General features: G+C 46.9%; 1 protein-coding gene across 8 annotated transcripts in view; it reads right to left on the bottom strand.

Annotated features, from left to right (window-relative positions):
* The window catches only part of IL1R1 (interleukin 1 receptor type 1), a 70804-nt gene that overhangs the window by 17162 nt on the left and 33870 nt on the right, over window positions 1-19772 (bottom strand). For 3 of the 8 annotated variants that reach the window (XM_072844424.1, XM_072844425.1, XM_072844428.1), the window contains 3 exons: window positions 4128-4194; window positions 809-1043; window positions 513-702 (listed from right to left, as the gene is read on the bottom strand). In XM_072844424.1, the coding sequence (XP_072700525.1) occupies window positions 513-702; window positions 809-1043; window positions 4128-4188 (486 nt within the window). In that variant the 5' untranslated portion in view covers window positions 4189-4194. Of the gene's footprint in view, window positions 1-512; window positions 703-808; window positions 1044-4127; window positions 4195-9499; window positions 9681-13717; window positions 13836-18028; window positions 18408-18852; window positions 18905-18962; window positions 19017-19772 lie in introns of those variants that run through there. The other 5 variants (XM_072844421.1, XM_072844422.1, XM_072844426.1 and 2 more) reach the window with 5 other exon arrangements.

Genomic DNA, 19772 nt, shown 5'->3' on the forward strand with positions numbered 1-19772 from the left:
GCATTGATATTATCTATTTTGTATCTCTTTACCTCTACCAGATGATTCCCCATGTAAGCGCCAAAAAACTGGATATATCAAAGGTACCAAAACATGACGTGCTCCATGGACTGCTAGCCAATCCACTTTTAAGACAATTACAGAAACCACTCAGTTACGTAAGGACCATTTAATGTTTTTAACAAAACCAAAAAATAATATCTTTAATAATAAATAGGGATCTCTCAAAAACTTTAAATTTATAATCAGCCTCATCTTTAAATATCCTTTATTTCTACTATACTTTTTTCGACTTTATCTCATTAAATAAAACTAACAGAAAGTAAGACTTTCCTTAAACTGCAAATTAAATGTACGCCGTCTTACAACCCTAAAAAAAATTCCTGTTAATTTCACCACGCAAAAGAAACAATACATCAAAGTAAAAGTAGTCTGCAGATTCACCTTATTGTCTAAGGCAGAAAGCTATTATTTGCTGCAAAAGTAAAATATCATATTTAATATAAAATTACCTTATGCCACTGTATTTTGGGAAGCTCATTTTTTTCATTTTTAAAAGAATCCATATAAGGACACACAAGTTGTCCATCTGCCGCAACAAGTAGTTTCTGTTTAAATACTGCTTCTGTGTTGTAACACAAGTTAGGTTCATGCTGTACAAACTTAGCAGTTATTTTAATTTTGAGGCAGTCAGTTGAATTCCTAAAATAAATCAAAATAGGTGAATTCAGCATAATTAAAGATGTTTCCATCCTTAACTCTTGCAGGCACACAGAACACGTTTGCAATGCATTAATACCTTTCTTACCTTACGACACAATAGTAATGTCCCGAATCCTCCACCTTAGCAGGAACAAACCACAGTTTATCTTTGTGCTGATGAATCCTAGAGTCTACTTCCATAGATATAGGTGTCTTACTGTCATTTTTATACCAAATTATAGTGCCTTTCTCTTCATTTGGGTTTAAAAAACATGCACGGACATCAATTTCAAATGCAGATGAAACTAAAATTACTGGTTCTTCACGTTCCTCACATGTATCTTTAAAAGGAAAAAAGAGAAAGAAGCAACTTCTGTGAAAAATTAATGTAATATCGACATATAAACACAGCAATTATAAAATACATCAATTCATATTATGTATGAGTTTTAACAGCTTTATGATTAAAAGCATCCCTTTGGAAGTCTGAAAGATTTATATTCAATTCCAGTCCCGTCACTCACTATCTGTGTGCCCTTGGGAAAGTTACTTAACCTTTCTATCCCCTCTTTACTCATCTATAAATTGGTGCTAATGTAGCAGGAGAGAAATCTGCTTCAGTACAAAATGGACTGGATTTGCTCTCCCTCCTGAACAACTAAAAAAAGAAAAAATGGACCAAGTACATGAAACAATATTCAAGACATTGAACATCAAAGAACAAAGAACAGAAATACCAGAAAGATGGAAAACAAAGTAGGTGAGCCCTACAATTTTCCCAAATTATTGTCCAGAGAAAGATTCTAGATCATGACATTACAAGGAGGAAACACAGGCAAAGCCCAGTCTTCTCTCTGAATGGAGAAGATAGAGCTGGAAATCCAGGTAAATCACAAGTTTGCAGGTCAGAGTACCAAAGGGATTAGAGCGGTATAGATATATAGAGAGAGAGTTTTAGAGATCTATACAGTCTCCCTCAAGGTTTCAGCTGAGTACCAATTAGTATAAGCACATAAGAAAACTACCCCAAGTCAAAGTGAGAATTGCCAAAAGGATTAGAGTGACTATCTGCTGGAGCACATACTGCTGTTCTCAACAGCTAGAATGGAAAACTTATTAATCATGGGACATCAGGAAGAGTACTCAGAGGGTTTTGACCAGCTATTTAGGCCTACAGTAAACCTTTTTCGGACTAATTAAGCTTTAAAGCAAAACCGGAAAGGATCAACTATTTCCAAGTAACAACCCTGTAGCAGAGCAGTTCAAGAACATTTTTAGTAATACAAAAATATCCAGCACCCAAACTGGTAAAATCTTCAATGCCTAGCATTCAATCAAAAATTACTAAGTATGCAAAGAAGCAGGACAATACAATCAATAAGAAGAAAATAATCAGGGCGCCTGGGTAGCCTAGTCAGTGAAGCATCTGTCTTTGGCTCTGGTCATGATCTCAGGGCCCTGGGATTGAGCCCTGAGTCAGGCTCCCTGCTCAGGGGAGTCTGCTTCTCTGTCTCTCTATGTCCCTCCTCCAACTCATGCTCATGCTCTCTCTCTCTCTCAAATAAATAAAATCTTAAAAAAAAAAGAAGAAGAAGAAAAATCAAAGCAGACCCAGAAATGACACAGATGATAGAATAGATTGAAAAAGTAAAATAGTTATTACTATGTTCAAATACTATATCAAGCATGATGAGTAGAGATATAAAAGATTTTTTTAAATTTCTAATGATGAAAACTATAATGTTGACTTAAAAATACATTGGATATGATTTTTTTTTTTTTTTTTTTTTTTTTTTTTTTTTTTTTTATGATAGGCACACAGTGAGAGAGAGAGAGGCAGAAACACAGGCAGAGGGGGAAGCAGGCTCCATGCACCGGGAGCCCGACGTGGGATTCGATCCCGGGTCTCCAGGATCGCGCCCTGGGCCAAAGGCAGGCGCCAAACCGCTGCGCCACCCAGGGATCCCTGGATATGATTAATGGCAGATTTGACACAGTAGAAAAAAGATTAGTGAACTTCAAGGCATAGCATTATTAAATCTCTTTAAAGATAACTGAAAAAAAAAAGATAACTGAATGTTAAAGCAAAAATTTTAAAAGTATTGTGAGATTTATAACATATGGAAAAGTAAGATGTATAGGAACAACTGGACAAAGTTCAAGAAGGGAGAAGTGGATTTATATTAAGTTTTTTATGGCATATGTGAAATAGCATAGTATTACCTGAAAGTAGACAGAGGCAAGTTAAAAATGGATATCATAAGCCTGAGGGCAGTAATTTTTTAAAAAGACAAGTTATTAGTATAAGCCAGACAAAACAGATAAAGTGAATTATGACATACGAATGGCAAAAAAAAAAAAGCACATGACAAGAAGTTCATTATAACTAACGAGAAAATGGAAGTTAAAACTACAAACAGGGCAGCCTGGGTGGCTCAGCAGTTTAGCGCCGCCTTCAGCCCAGGGCATGATCCTGGGGACCCAGGATTGAGTCCCATATCGGGCTTCCTGCATGGAGCCTGCTTCTCCCTCTGCCTGTGTCTCTGCCTCTCTCTCTGTATCTCTCATGAATAAATAAATAAAATCTTTAAAAAAAAATAAAACTACAAACAGATATTATTCCTTTCAGTATTAAAATTTAAAAGGTTGGCAATATCAGGTGTTGGTGACATACTGAACTTTCATTTACTGCTGGTGAGGGTATAAAATAGTATAACCACTCAGAAGACATTTTAGTAAGTTCTCAAAAAGTTTAATACAAGCCAACCATATAACACAGCCATTCCCCTCCTAGGTATTAACTTAAGAAAAATGAAAATATATGTCCATTCAAAGACCTGAACACTAACTGAATAGCCAAGAACTAGAAATTTCTGAAATTTCCATTAAATGTGAATGGATAAATATATGGTGATATACCCCTATGACAGAAAATTACCACGTAATAAAATAGTAATAAATTATACAATATGAATAGATCTCAAAAATAATTATGATGACTGAAAGAAGCCAGACTAAAAAAAAAAAAACAAAACAAACAAAACTGTCTCTTGACGGTTCTCAGCTGTGGGTTCATAATGACTACATTTAACACCTCTTCTGAATGAAAGTCAGGATCTCCCATCACACTCTTCAGTCAGGAACAAAGTCAGAGGAGGCCCGGCCTTGACATTGGAGGCCTGGATTTTATTTAGCTCCTGCTCTGACACTAGCTACATGAACATGAGTTCTTAGCCTCACTGGGCCTCAGTTCCCCAATCTGTAAATAAGATAATGTACAATACAGTTCTGTGACCAGGGCTCTCTGTTCTGGGATTCAACAGACACAGGTGAGAAAAAAATGACTCTGTCAGGGAAGGTACTTCGTGTATTTTAAACAAAAGAGTTTTTCAGCAAACAAGAACATGAGGAAATGCTTAACTTACCGGCTTCCAGAGAAGAAATGAGTATAGCTATGAAACAAACAAGCCTGAGTAACTCTTTCATATTCTCCTGGAAAAGAGAGGAATGGACATGAAACAAAAATGAAAATGTTACTACTTCAGAAAAATCTCTAAAACCATATACACTAACTCCCACCTGCCTCTACCCTCACCCCCAAGTCACAATGATGGGTTAGTCTCCGTACGTCAATATGATCATGTTTCTGGTCAGAACTGGGGACAAGTTCAAACAATTTAAGATTAACAAAACTTTTTTTTTAAGATTTTATTTATTTATTCATGAGAGACACAGAGAGAGGAAGAGAGACACAGGCAGAGGGAGAAGCAGGCTCCATGCAGGGAGCCGGATGTGGGACTTGATTCTGGGACCCCAGGATCATGCCCTGGGCCGAAGGCAAGCACCAAACTGCTGAGCCACCCAGGGATCCCCAAGATTAACAAAGCTTCTATCATCTGTCCCAATATTCATTTCCAATCTTGTTTCCCATTCAAATTTCCCCCAAATCTAATCTACACTATATCCAAATTATCTAAACCAGCTTGCCTCTAACTTGTGTGGATTTATTCTCCAGCTGGAATGCACCCCACTGCTAAGACCCACTTACAAAAAGTCTTTCCATACTTCTAGGTGCAGCTCAAAGATCACACCTTTATTTTATAAGGTAGACAAACTAAATTGTTTGTACCAAATAATTGACAGCTACCTAGAAACACAACAAAGAAGACTAAAAAAAATAATAACAATATATAGAAATTGAATGGTTTTTCCCCCTCTCTGAGGCTTTTTATCTAACATTTCTACAGTGAGCCTGTACTCATCTTATCAAAGAGAACAATCAAAAACAAAGCCTCTCAGCTCCTGAGTGGTTTAGAAGGCCACATCAACATAGCATCAGCCTCGAAAGCTATCAGTCAGCGATAGGGCTATAGATTAAATTGAGGTCCTGGGGGATCTCTGGGTGGCCCAGCGGTTTGGCGCCTGCCTTTGGCCCAGGGCGTGATCCTGGAGACCCAGGATCGAATCCCACATCAGGCTCCCGGTGCATGGAGCCTGCTTCTCCCTCTGCCTGTGTCTCTGCCTCTCTCTCTCTCTGTGACTATCATAAATAAATAAAAATTAAAAAAAAAATAACTAGTTACTTTAAAAAATAAATAAATAAATAAATAAATAAATAAATAAATAAATAAATAAATTGAGGTCCTGGTAATTATGACCAACTGCATAACACTTTGCCCACATACATGGCAGGGGATGTAACCAGATTAGGTACTTGACTGATGCTAGAAGGAAAACGTGCCCATTTCGTATCGATAAAACAATGGCACTAAAATAATATCAATTATTGATGAGAAAAAGAAAAAAAAAATCTCAATTTTGCCTACCCTTCTAAACTGCTCAATCACAAATGAAGTTAAGTTTCAACACAGCCTCATTTTCCTTTGGCAAGTTCCTCGTGAGTGCTCCTGAACAGGGCCCTGACCATGACACGTTGTAAGTTCTGGACTCATACACCCGGTGACCTTCTGCACAAATTGAGGACCTGTGAATCCCTCCTATTCAGTAGACCCCCAACTAAACTCATCTTCTCCCCACCTCCATGACAGGCACAGCATTGCCCCACCCCAGCCACACACACACACACCCCCACACACAAAACAGGAGACCCAGGTTAAGGACCCTGACGCAGCCGCCCCCAGAGCTCCTCTCTTACTCACCCTAGCCAGCATGTGTCAAGTGGCCCGGTTCACTCACACACTGCTGACCCCTCCGGCTCAAGCAATCACCAGCTCTGCCTGGATTAATTATGGCAACAGGCCCCTCACTGGTCTCTTTGCCTGTGGACATACTACTTCCCTCCCATCCAGAGTCTACAGACTCACATTTACCAAATGATCTTTTCAAAACACCTCCACTAGCTCCCCAGCAAATTTCTTAGCCAGAGCATACAGGTTCTATGTACGGAGGCTCTGACTTACTTTGCCAGACTCAAGGCCCTGCCCCGCTGTCCCTCACCCAAGTCTGCAGTCACACTCCCCTTGCCCTGTTCTCCACCTCAGAGCCTCTGCCTTCACTGGTCCCCCTCCCTTCACCTGGCCACCTCCCTTATCTATCAGGTCTCAGCCCCATCACTGTCCTCCCACCCAGACCCGTGGCCCAGCCAGGCCCTCCTCCTAGCCCCTGGAATGTCTCACTGCAGTTATCCCAGGCCAGGAAGCGTCGTGAGGGCAGGCACCGTGACAAGCCTGTCACTGCCACACATGCCACTGCACCTGGAACCAAGCCCATGGGACGACAAATTAACCAAAGAAATGGCTATGCTCTCTAACCCAATCTCGGGGCAATGTCCAGACTAAACAATGTAGTTTCATGTTTTAAAATCACCTGCCCTTTAATTTTTTTTTTTTGCCCTTTAATTTTTATAGGACATAAAACCTGTTTATATTATCTGTAGCCATAAGTCCATTACAAGCACAAGACATATTTTACTAAGACATCACTAATTCAGACTCTAATGGCGTGCAATCATTTGAGTATTAGCTGTAAAATGTTATAGTTAAGAAGTGGTATTAAAACACATAAAAGATGTCACAATGGGCTTTTTACATAAAGACAGAAAAGAGGAAAAAAAAAGACCTTCGAAGCATGGCAGACATCCCCTTTTATAGTTTCTTCGGTTTGCCCCACGCATGAGGATGAGATCCTTAAGCCTGGCTCAAGCCTTGAAGCCTACCTCAGCAGTAAGACCACATTCCTTAAATATCGTGTAACTCTGACATTTTATTCACATCAATTGGCCTTCTCCCAGGTTCACCCACATTAATTGCATTATTATCACATTTACTTCTAACCTATATTTAGAATATTAAAAAAGTCTAGCAACCTGGCTTACTAGCTCTTTCTGTGACTGTGTGGATGTGTATTTCAAGGCTCCACGAGAGAGAGAGAGGCAGAAAATAAAGGGTTAAAATATTTCCTGATGGCCAGTTCCAGGCCAATCAACTGCTCATGTTAGTTTATCTAAAACAACATAAAGACACCAGGAAACTAACTGAACAGTGCCAGCTGTTCGTTCCTGCAATCACAAGATCGGACTTGTTTGATTACTAAGCATGGGAGAAGAAAAGGAAGGTGCCAGGGTGAGTTTTATACAGATGATATCTGAAGATGTAATTCTGAAGTAATTGTAGGGAAATGCTGATTCGTTACGAGTCCAAGGCTAATGGCCTGCCGCTGCCGGGCAGTGTGATGTTCGACACAACACCTCCCTGGGCCTCAGTTTCCTCATATGTACAGTGGGCAAGGAGTCAGATGATCACTGAGCAATTCCCACTCTGATAGTCTATAAAAAACACAAAAGCCAAGCGCCATGGGTACAGGTTTTATTCCACCTCCCCCCGAACTGCTCTTAGAAAAAGCGGGGGAGAGAGTGGCTCCTTCCTCTCAACAGGGGACCTTCTGAATCTGTTATCAGTTCCCAGGACCTTAGGGCAGGAGATGGGGTCATATGTCCAAGGAAGGACAATGGGAAGGAAGGAGGTAAAGATACATATACCCAAGATCAAACTAGCCACACTCCTGACAAAAACAAACACAAGTCCCACTAGGCACCCCAAACAACACAGAAATTCCAAGGATGATGCCAAACCTGACTAGACTTGTACTGCCAGTAGTTGAAAGGGTGGCCAAGTAAGGAGGTCTCTCAAGAGCATCAGTGTGCTGCCGTATGCCAGGAAGAGTGCTAGTGCCAGAGACAATAATAATAATGACATAAAATAAGGAAATAAGAAGCCACTCTTCAAGATGGCCACAATTTAGGCATAAGCCACATGTGATCACAGATGTATCCCACACACCCCATCACTGGCACACTGGATCAAAGCTCAGCCTCCTTAATTTTAGTTCCGCATTTGACAAGATAGGGATGATGCCAGCAGTATCTGTCACAGACAGCTATTGAGGATGAAATGAGTTGTCACATGTGAGGGTGTAGGACATTGGCAGGTGGTCACACTCAAATGTTAGCGATTATAAATCACCCCTGGTGCTGATGACAAATACAAGTTTTGGTGAAATGTTTTCAGCTACCCATTCATCTCTTTATTCATTCACTGCTGAACTCAACAAATGTATATTGGATATCTACCACATGCCTGCATCCACACTTGGCCCTGGGAGCAAACAGGAATGACGACCCTGAGTCTGGCTCAAGCAGGTCATTAGCCAGCAGGGAAAGCAGAAACATCCACAGAATTAAACAGTGATACAGCGGTGGCTATGGGGAGAGGAATGCCCAGGGCCCTAAGTCAGCCTGGAGGAGGACTCCTGGATGAGGTATTACCTCAACCTCATGAGGTGGTGGGGAGCACTTGGGGGAGACCACTCCCCTCCAGTTCTGGAGCATAAACCAAAGATGGGAAGCCAAGAAGCAAAGCTGGGGAGGCTGACAGTGCCCAGATCACAGAGCCTGGCTCTGGAGTTAGGACTGCAATTTGTTTTTGTTTTTGTTTTGGATTTTTTATGTACTTATTCATGAGAGACACAGAGAGAGAGGTAGAGATGCAGGCAGAGGGAGAACCAGGCTCCATGCAGGGAACCTGACATGGGACTCGATCCCGGGTCTCCAGGATCAGGCCCTGGGCTGAAGGCGGTGCTAAACCGCTGAGCCACCCGGGGCTGCCCTAGGACTGCCAATTTGTAGGTAGCAAAAAAAGAAAATCACTTACAGGTGTGAAGCCATAGGGTGGTGTACAATCAGATTCCATTTTTTATAGAAATCTTGGCACCCATGTGGAATATAAATCAGAGACAAGAGGGTAGGCAGGGAGAACAGGCTGCCGTGAAAGGGTGTCGAGATGAGGGAAGATGAGACCATGAGCCAGCCTACAGTAAGAGACAGACAAGAAAAGGGGCGTATCTGAGACTCACTCAGAGACCAGCGAGAGGAGGGATGACAGAGGGGGTCTAGGATGCACCAGCCCCGATTCATTCAGGTGGGGACCAGTGAGAGCCAGGCCAGGTAAGGACAGGTTCCAGAACCACAGGCAGCCCAAGGAGATGCCCTGGGTCTGCTGGGGCTAGCTAGCAGGGCTGCCAAATATCAAATACAAGTGTCAGCTGATAGCTGAGTGATGCAGACACTGGAATGTGCTGGAACTGGACAGCACACAGTGCAATGACAGCCATCATCACAGAGGTCACAAACCATAGTAGTAGGTTAGTGACCCCGGGAAAGTGGGTGTGCTGTGGGTCACAGACCTCTTCAGAAATCAGATAAAACCATGGAGCTAGCCCAGAGGAAACTGTATGGACAAACAGAATGTTCTGTACACAACGAGAGATATGCCAGGATCACCTGAAGCTGAGGTTGGAGACTCCACCTATCTGTGAGAAAAGGCCGGCAGGCCCGAGCTGGGGAAGTAGCCCTGTTAGGTTGAAGATGGCCCTTTCTTGTGTGAAGCAGTCCTGCTTCGCAGGATGGAGTCTGCATCTTCAAGGGGACAAGTCCACCTGAGGAAGGAAGTGCACCTGACGGTGTGAGCTGCAATGAAGAAGCTTAAAGTCACTGATCACTGTGCAGACCTCAAAAGGTATCCAAAAAAACCCAAAACAAGCTGACAAAAAGGAGTCACACTTTTAAAGATCAACATGTTCTACTGTCCTCTGAGGCTCAGAAAATCGAGTCACGGGGGTGAGGACTACCAAGAGGTTGATAATCACCATCTCTTTTGGAATAAACACACACGACCCATCACATCCCACTGGGCCCAGGGATGCAGAAAGGCTGAATCGCCTATGGGCAGCTCACCACTTTATGCACTTGGAGAACAGAGCTCAGAGCTCAGAGAGAAACAGATGCCAGGAAAAAATGAACAGGCCCTTTTTAAGAACAGGTCCACTGTGAGTCCTCAGGCTTCCTTATACCACACTTATCAATACACCGGCCTTCCCAGTTACAGAATTGGAAACTTCCAAAAAGCTGAGCTGTGACTGCCCTACCTGTCATGTCCTGCAGACATTCCACCATTCATTCCCTGGTTTTACAGTTTACTTTTAATATTTTGGAGCCTCTGGTTTTTTCCAGGTCTGATTCATTTCCTTGGGTCTTTGAAATGCTGGTAAGGCTGAAGCATAACGCCTTTTAATGTCCAATCAATAAAACAGCCTAAGACAACACCAACACTCTGCTTAGATTAAATGGATTAATTACCACCTGATTGTTCATGTTAGATTGATGGGAAGGTACACAGCATAACATGAGGGGGTCAGAGACACAGTGGCTTATCTACAGGAATCATAACACAAAGTCAAAGACTCCCTGATGTTCCGGGGTTCCTGGCCCCTGTCCTAGGCACAGCGCCCTCCCCACCTCCATTAGCATGGCTGAGGAAGGAGTGCAGCCTGGGGGTGGGAAGGTATAGGGGATGGCAGAGAAATTAAGAGGGGGGGGGATGGGGGAAGGATGACACGAAATGAAATTACTTGGAAAGTCCAGGAAACGCTTTGCAGAGTTGACTTCCCAAGCCCCCTAAACCACTTCATTTTCTCTATTCCTCTTTGCCCCAGAAAGTTTTTAAAAGAATTTTTATATTCACTGTCTCTTCTTCCTGTCCTCTGTTACTTGAGTCACGGGTTCTTCTCCTTGCCCAACTGCAAGCGCTCTGCCATTCTGCCTCCATGGTGCCTCCATGGTGCTTCCCGGGGCCATCACTTGGTTCTTCCATCTGAGTCAGCCTGCTTCTTCTGGGACTTCTGACTAGCTGTGAGCGGATTCTGATCAGAGGCCTCTCCCGGGGTGCCTGGAGACACCCTCTTCCTCCAGAGCCAGGAGCATCAAGTCACATAGGTTCTCCCTGGCACAGGGCCCCTTGCCTCAGACCTCTGGCTCTGAGACTCAGGGTTCGGGCAGTGGCTGTGGCTCTCCTAGTTGCTGGTCTTCTCTACTTGGGCCAGAAGAGAAAGATACAGAGAAGATCCTCTCCCTCTCCCATGCTCCAGTGAAGAGGGCCCCAACCTACTCATTGTGCATGTGGTAAGAGCTCAGGAAGGAAGGGAGGGAAGGGGGATTCATCTCTCCAACATCTTCACATCAGACAACACATGGACAAAAATCTGGCTTCGAATCCAGAGAGGAGGAAAGGATGGAATACGGGTACTGAGTGTGAGTCAGAGAAGAGAAATGCAAGGGCAACCATTATGAGGCTGGGAAGCACATTGGAAAAGGAAGATTACTACTTCAGGGGTTTCACAAGGGTGCACAGCCAGGAAGCCAGGGAGGACACTGAGGGAGAACAGAAGGAGGGAGAGCAGACGCTGGGAGCGACTCTCCCTGGCAGGGACACTGGCTAAGCTAAGTCAACCTCCCTTGTTCGGAGGCAACTGAGCAAAACCTGCTGTGATTTTTGAAAGTGGTTTCTGAGTAAAATTCAAAATATTTTTAGAAAGTATTAACAATCAAAAATGTCACAGATTTGGATGAATTTCCCCGCATAAAATAAAAGGATTAAGGAAGGGGAGAGGACCAATGCTCTCAGCAAATTAGCAAGCCCTAACACACTGCTCCTTTCCCACCCTGAGGTGCGGTGATGTCTGTTTTACATATGAAATTTCCCGCCCTGCCTACCATCTCCTCCATAGCAGATTCCAGCCCTTGTGTAGAGGCTTGGCGGCAGCGCCTTGAGGTATTGATGCCCAGTGAGGGCAGTCAGCCAGGGTCTGGCATGACAGGCGGCCTCGACTGGTCACCCCTGCCCCTTGTCCCTAGAGGCCTGGTCCACTCACTGCCGTGCTCTGGGGTGTGGAGACAGGAAGCACAGCTTTCTATGACAATCACATGAAAAGAGCTGGCCAATGTGAACTTCCTGAGTACAGTTCCCCTTGCTTTTCAGTGATTACAACACATCTGGAAACCAGTACATCACACCATGACTCTGTGGCACATGGAGAACCCTGCGAAGCTACTTGTCTGTTGAAAATAAAATGGAAATGCGAATGGGAGGCGTACAGCAATGTCCTACTAGACCTGGGATGACCTACTTCGACATGTACTAAATTACAGAAGCAGAGGTGAAGTCTAAGAATGAACAGTGAACACACAGGCCTCCAACAGAAGCCGCTTCCAGGAAGGGCTAGCTTCATCTGCTAGCTGTCCTGTCAGTCTGCAAGGAAGTCTATGCCCGGTGCAGACACAGGAAAAGTGACAGCTGGGGGGTGGGGGAGAGGGCTGCAGAGGGACAGTCACCAGAACCCATGTGGCTTCCACAAGGCCCAGGGCCCCAGGGAAGAGGGAAGAGGTGTTTATGCCCACTTTGTGGCCACACAGCATCTATTAACGCCTTCTTATTCTTGAAGAATTTCCTACAACCTTGAGGAATTTCCTTCTGATTCCTGAGGAATTCCCCCACATTGTGCAGCTTGCCTTCCAGGACAGCAGCCAGGCACAGGACAGAGGTGGCACGCATCAGACACACCCCACACATTAGGCACTGTCCCATACAGCATCTGCATGGAGCAGCCCCTGGCATGGCCCGTGCTCTTTCCGTCGACATTAATCTCCAAGCTGGACTCCCTGGATTGCCCCTGGCTTGGCCACACATCATGAGGGGCCCTGGGCACACATGCAGGCAGACAGCCCAGCCCACACATCCAAGGCTGAAGTCTGTCCTCCCCCCACCTGCACAGCCAGGGCCAGTCGGACCAGGGAGGCACACTGGCTGTGGCATTCATAGGGGCATGGCCTAAGAAAGAGGCCTGTATATGCTTTGCCCAGGCTGTTAGGCCAACGAATTTCGGGGACCCTAGGTACCTGGATCGTGGCCATGCTGATGGGCACAGGTCCCACGCAGGCACATCCCTTTAGCCCTACAGACTCCTGGCCGTGCTGAGGCATGCAACTGGCCAGGAGGCAGAGCAGAACCCTCCAAAGTACAGGGCCTGGACAGGACCTCTCTTGCCTGGCTTTAAGGGAAGTCCTGCAGCAGCCAAACTTGTAGAAACCCAAGAAGAAAGAGAACACAGCAGCAGAAGCCACCTCTTCCACCTTCCAGGGACTTGACGGGACTCACATCCGAAATTTAAACAGAAATCCTAATGGTACTTTCCACATCTCCATCTAATACCAGCTCACTCTTCACACTTACAAATATATACACAACATTGTTTAATACGATTTCTCATCCCGAACATTATTCAACATGTATGTAAGTGTATATTTGACACAGCAGAGAAATATTCAGAGAATCTGGCTCCAACTACTTGACTATAACTGAGAAGGGACTGTGGATAGTCCCTGGAAGAAGCAAAGACTAACGCAGGCTCCTCAGGTCATGAATCGTCACAACCTCCTTGTTCTACCGAGAACCACCGTGAACACGTAGGGGGAACGGGGCATGGCATTAAAATCAAGCCTGGAATTATGATCTTCACCTCTTATAAGGACTCAAACAGCAACTAAACAGTCTCCAATGCTGTTAAGACCAAAAATGTTAGTTTTAAAGACAAGGCATAAAGGAACTTACTCATAAAGCCATAGAACCACATGCTTGTAGAAAATACTTTAGAATTCTGGACTTACCACGAGTCCCAGTTTCTTAATCTAGAATCTGCAAATCCCCAGAAGCTGTAGCCAGCGAAGGAACTCAGAGTCCAACTTTCTGGTGTACTGATTTGACTCAAGGATTTTTCTGGGTGGAGTTATCTTTATATTAGAGAAAACGCAGCTATATTACAAAATGGAAAGAAAAATCTCCAAGATGTAAAACATGAGTCATCAAAGAAATAGCTCTTCAGGTGAGCCACTCTGGAGTGCTAGATGGAGCATTTTACTCTTCATTTCTCAAGAGGAGTCCTTTGGTGGTAAAATCTGAGAGGCACTGCCTTACATAAGCACCCACAACCATCTCTATCCGGTCCCGCGCATGGGAAACGGAACCATGAGGGCCACCCAAAGTCACACCTACAAAGGACACAAAAGAGCGATCTAACCCTAACATTACTGAGCAGAGCCCCTAGGATGGTTCCACACTTGAGACAGGGAAGGCAGAACAAGGACGTGGCACAGTCTGGGGTTGACCACGGTATGATACGACTGTTTCTGTTCTACAGAGATGAGCGACGGACACCCCACCACACTTCGACATCCTACAACCCAACTGTGTGTTCAGCGTGGCTATGCCTGATTTTCCCCCAGAGAAAAAGTTATCCAAAACCATGAGTAACCAAAACCACTCCTTCGACAGAGGCAGTAGAAACACTCATCATCTCAGAAAGCCTGAGAAACACTGAAATTTTTGCAATTTTCCTATCAGATGATCCAAAAGCCTGCCTCATAGCAGATTCATCTGGTTTATTTACTCACACAAATGAGGCAAGGGAAATTTTTTAACCATCAAAGCCTATCGTGCACAGGGATTTGAAGATAAAGTAAAAATAGCCCCAGAGGTTTCAGGTGTCGCTATGCAGTCTAAGTTGTTCAGCTATGACAAGGCACAAAGCCACCAGATCGGTGGTTTCATGTGAATTTTCACAGCAGAGAGAAAAATAAGGCACAGAGGGTCAGGATTACCATCACCAGAGGGCCACAAACATGAATGGGCTCGATGGTTGGATTGGATTTTAACACAGTGTCTGTTTTTCCACAACGAACTTGGGACTAGATCTTCTCTAATAAGAATTTTTCTGTCCTCACTCCTCTGAGGTTTCTGTTTTTTTTTTAACCGAGCTATAATACGCATACAGTGCCACACACAGTAAAACCTAAGTGTATAATTCCATTTACTGTGACAACTGAATCCACCAGGAAGACCCCATCGAGACATGGATCATTTCTATCCTTCTCTAAAATTCCTATGTGTCCCTTACTAGCCACCCTTGACTGCACATGGCCCCACCATTCTGGTTTCTATCATCACCAACACAACCCTTTAACAGTTAACATGAGCGCACACGGACGGCTGGCTTACACCCCATCAGTGCCCTGCTATGCCAGCGCCCACTTGGCATTATGACCAAGTGATATGGGGAATGCACTGGTTCTCAAAGGGGTCAGTCTGGCTGCTAAGGGAGCACTTGTGAAAGTATGGAGAAGGGGATACTTTGGATGATCAAAATGAAGCATTTGGTGGTAGACTGACTTTCGGTACAATGCAAAGCAGTTCTGCAAAGTAAAGACTGTGCATGACTTCCAAGCCTCCATGCCCTTTATCACTGGGGAGCCTAGCGCCTAACTCTATCCTACGCTTACATAAAACATATATACTGGCACACTTTTCATATATACTGGATTTTCCAGGAATGTGATTACTGTGAAAACAGACAAGACTACCTTTGACTACCATTTGGACCTTAGACCATGAGCAAAAGTCACTCATCACTCAGTGGTACTTGGATCCCCACCAAGATGCCTCTGTTCCAGACCACACTTGGAGCCATTCCCTGTGACCCTACATTCTAGTCTATATAGCACATTTAGCAGCCACACTGGGTTCCAGTTTAGCTCTGCCTAAGCATCCATCCACACTGTGATTCTTTACTACATCGAGCTAGTATACTGATTAGTTGGAAATTACGTTGCAGGTAAGTTTCATTATATCATTTTAGAATTGCAAGTATTTGCATTAAAGGGGGTAAGGGGTTCTGAATGAGCTGACAAGCACTGATCTAAGTGACAGCATGTAACTCTTGATTTAACTCAGGGTCAGCAGTCATGGGCTGTATCTGCTGGGGTCCTTACCTTCTCTGGTTTGGGAAGCCATATGTGCAGAACTTGGGGTGCACAGGCCACCTCCCCCACCTCCTACTAGCACCCTAAGTCCAGCTGAAACTCCGTTACCCGACTGCACTTGCAATGGGGAATCATTTCAAGAGACAGCCTAAAATTGCCCTTGCACCTCCTGAAAGGGGATCTGCACCACAGGAAAGGTCCCACTTTTCTCCATACCAGGAATTCTTTTTACTTCTCCTGAGCACTTCTTTGTGTCTTGAAGACACAGACAGCTATGCCCCACCAGGTTTCCTTTCTCTCACCACTGAAAGGAAAGTACATCAGTGTTGTCAACCTTGGCTACACGTGAGAACCACCTGGGGGCTTTAAAAACACCAGTGCCTGGGCGCATCCCCAGCGACGCTAGTTTGTTTGCTCTGTCTGTGGTCAAGTCCTGCCATTTGTCATCAGAGCGCCTCAGGCGATGCTATGGTGCAGGCAAGGCTGCAGCACCCGCTTACTGCCGCACCTGCAGCCCCACTTGGCAACTTTGCAAATCTAGAGTTCATGAAGGTTTACGTTTGACACCTTGCTAGGCTCATTGAGGGCGCCACTTCATCTCCACTCTTGGTTTTCTTTCATCCTATTTTTAATTTATGGCATCTTATAAATCCTTTCTGGAACAGGAGGAATGGGGTGGAGGAGGAAGCCTCCACTACTCTGCCTCGTGTAAGAGAAGGGGAGACAGTGCAGAGTTCAAAGGTATGTAGGTGACCAGGGACCTTCCGGAACCCCAGCCCCTTTCAACACGTGGTGAGATCACCCTGGTACCAGGGCTCCTCCACATACTCCCAAGTGCTGAGCGTGACCAGGAGGCTTTGGCAGCATTTCCTGAGGTCACAGCAGGCAAGGGCAGGGTGGAGGGAGGGAGGAACAAAGCTGCTGACAGCACAGATCCTGTGAGCCCTCCTGACAACCTCAAAGAAAGGAAAACACAAACCCAGTTCCTGCACGCAGCAGCAGACAGGGAACATCACTGGGGGGGGGGGGGTGTGAACAGCCTATGAGCACCCCCCCCCATGACCACTGTCCTTCAACTGACAAGTTCACAGTGGGTCCGTCATGTAACATAATCTCTGCACTTCCACACCCCCTGTGCAATGGTAGTTCACTGCAATTGTCCAGCTTTGCCACGCTGGTTAATAAGATGCTCTGTTTACAACATCTCTACCTGTTTCCAGGTGGACGCGCCATATTCCACTGATGCATCCCAACTACACGTTCTCCATCTTCCCTCCAAGTGCACAGCCAAGCCCTAGGGTATATCTCAGCACCCCTACCAATCCTTCGGAACCACGGAGCTGTCTCTGTGTCCGTTACCTTCCTGCCCTCTCCACTGGAGACCCTGAATGGTGTCCTGCCTGTGGGCAGCCGGGGTGCCCACACTCTATTCAATGAGACAAAGTTCAAAGACCCCCCTCTTATGCAAAAAGACAGCAGTTGTCCTGGGACTTCAACCAAAAAGATTCATATCCATTAGAGGACAGGGTTTTTAACCTATCCCATTCACGGCTCTACCCTCAGTACTTGGAACAGTACCAGGCACAGAGTAGACATTCAATAAGCATTTGTTAAATAAATAAGTGTATCTAACAGTGTTTAACCAACAGTAAAAGAATTACTCAAAAGATACTATCTTAAAAAAAAGCCATAAAGAAAGCCTTGCCACATTATGCCCCACAGGGCTGAGCAGAGCCTATTTAAAAAGAAAGGTTTAGTTTGGCCATGCCAAGGTCATGTGAGAATTCAGGTCAAATATCTTTCCGGAACTACACGGAGGCTACCCCAGGGTGGACAGGTGCAAGTGATGCTCCACACGCAGTACAGTGGCAGCTAGCCAAATAAGACTGAAAACAAATAAGGGGTTCCACATCCCAAAGGCCCTGCCTTTTTGTCTAGCATAAAACAAAATACAGGATGTGAACATAGAATAGTAAATGAAATATTAAATAGGACTCTAAATAAGAAATTAAAAGCAGTCAAGAGAGAAAAAAATGCCCACAGTACACAGTAAGCTGGTGGGAAAAGGGGCAGCAGACTTCCCCAGCACTCCCCTCACCCCGCATCCCCCGGCTCTCCGCATTTCACCAATAATAATCATGGAATTCCATTTTATATACTCACCTTCCAGAAGTTTGGTGCCAAGCCAGGGTAACCCAGAGAGCACCTTCCAATGATGGATGGATCTCGGCTCACCTTTTTCTCCATGGTATCAGTGGCCCAGACGTCCCTTACTGGGTTCCTACGCTGTGAGGCTAAAACCCTGGGACATGCCCATCTGCTGAGCATCTCCTGCCACCAAGAATCACAGCGGACAGATGCCCGGGGCGGGAATCCACACCACCTCCGCAGCACAGGCGAGAGAGCCCTGGTAGGCACTGACCATGGGAGCCATCCTGCCCTAAAGCAGAGGCATAGGTTTGGAGTCCAGAGGGGTCGCCCTCCTTCTGGGTGCCAGTCCCCCAGGTCAGTAACCCCGTCTACGCCTCGGCTTCACTCTGCCCTGAAAGGGAAGTCATAATAGCATGTGTCTCCCAAGACGGCAGGGAGGATAAAAGGGAAACGGAGAGGGCCTTTTAAACTGCGAAGTACTGGACCTGCCTGTTGTGCACGAGTGTCCTCTTGGCGTCTGTTCGTAGCTACACTCAGGGCAGTCTTGGGGGGGGGGGGGGGCAAGTCAGCTCCCCCACTCTATAGACCCTCCAGGGTCCCTCATCTTGTTGACCAGACTGACCCCTCGGAGCCTAAACCCCCGAGCGGGGCCCTCCCGAACCAGCTGAACTTGGCCAGATTCCAAAGCATGGAAGCAAGTCACACACACACACACACACACACACACACACACACACACGCACACCCTGGAACTACCCTCCAGGACCACCAGCAAGTTCCCCCCAAAAGGATCTGAACAACCCTTATTCCGGCTTCACGCGGGAATAAAAACACACCAAATCCCCGCAGATGTCACCGCCGCCACCTCCTTCCACAACAAACTGACACGCAGGGGTGACTGGGGAAGGGCGCTTTCTGCGCGGGGGGGCGCGGCGGGGCCTCCTACCTGGGCGGGGCCCGGCGGGGGCGGCGGGGGCGCGCTCCGGGGGGGCGCTCCGGGTGGGGGGGGCGCTCCGGGCGGCGCGGCGGAGGGGGCGCGGCGGTCACATGCCCGCGCTCCGGCTGGGCTCCGGGGTCCGCGCGGGGCCGGAGCAGGAGCCGCGCCGCCCTGGCGCCGGGGGACTGCGGGCGCGGCCCCTGCAGCGCGGCGGCTCCGCTCGGCTCTGCTCCGGCTCCGGCTCCGGCTCCGGCTCGGGCTCGGGCGCCGCGGGCGGGGACGGACGGACGGGGGCGGGCGGAGACGCCGGGGCGGGCCGGGCCGGGCCGGGCGCGGGCGGGAGCGAGCTGGCCGGGTGCCCCGCGCCCTACCCAGGGGAGCCGGGACACCGCCCTGCCCCGCGCATCCTCGGCGGGCCCGGGGCGCCCCGCACCGCGGAGCGGCGGCCCCACCCGGGGTGACCCGGGACGCCCCCTGGACCCGCGGCCGGGCTCCCCACCGACTGCGGGGCCCCGGGCACGAGTTGGCGATTGCAGCTCGCGCCCCGCCCCTGAGCTCTCGGCCCCGCTCCCCAGCCAAGGGCAGGACGGTGTCGGTCGGTCGGTCAGCCCCCCGAGCCCCCCGAGTCCCCGGAGCCCCCCGAGCCCCCGAGCCCCCCGAGGCCCCGGAGCCCTGGCCGGCCCTCCCTGGCCTGCCAACCTGCCGCACCCACTACCTTCCCGGTACCTTCGTTTCTTCTTCTGTGAAAAGGGGTCAGAGCAGCACCCATCTCGTGGGCAGGGGACAGATACTAATGCCGTAAGCCAGCGCCAGGCCCCG

Source organism: Canis lupus, chromosome 11 (genome assembly GCF_048164855.1).
Source record: "Canis lupus baileyi chromosome 11, mCanLup2.hap1, whole genome shotgun sequence".
Classification (NCBI taxonomy): Eukaryota; Metazoa; Chordata; class Mammalia; order Carnivora; family Canidae; genus Canis; species Canis lupus.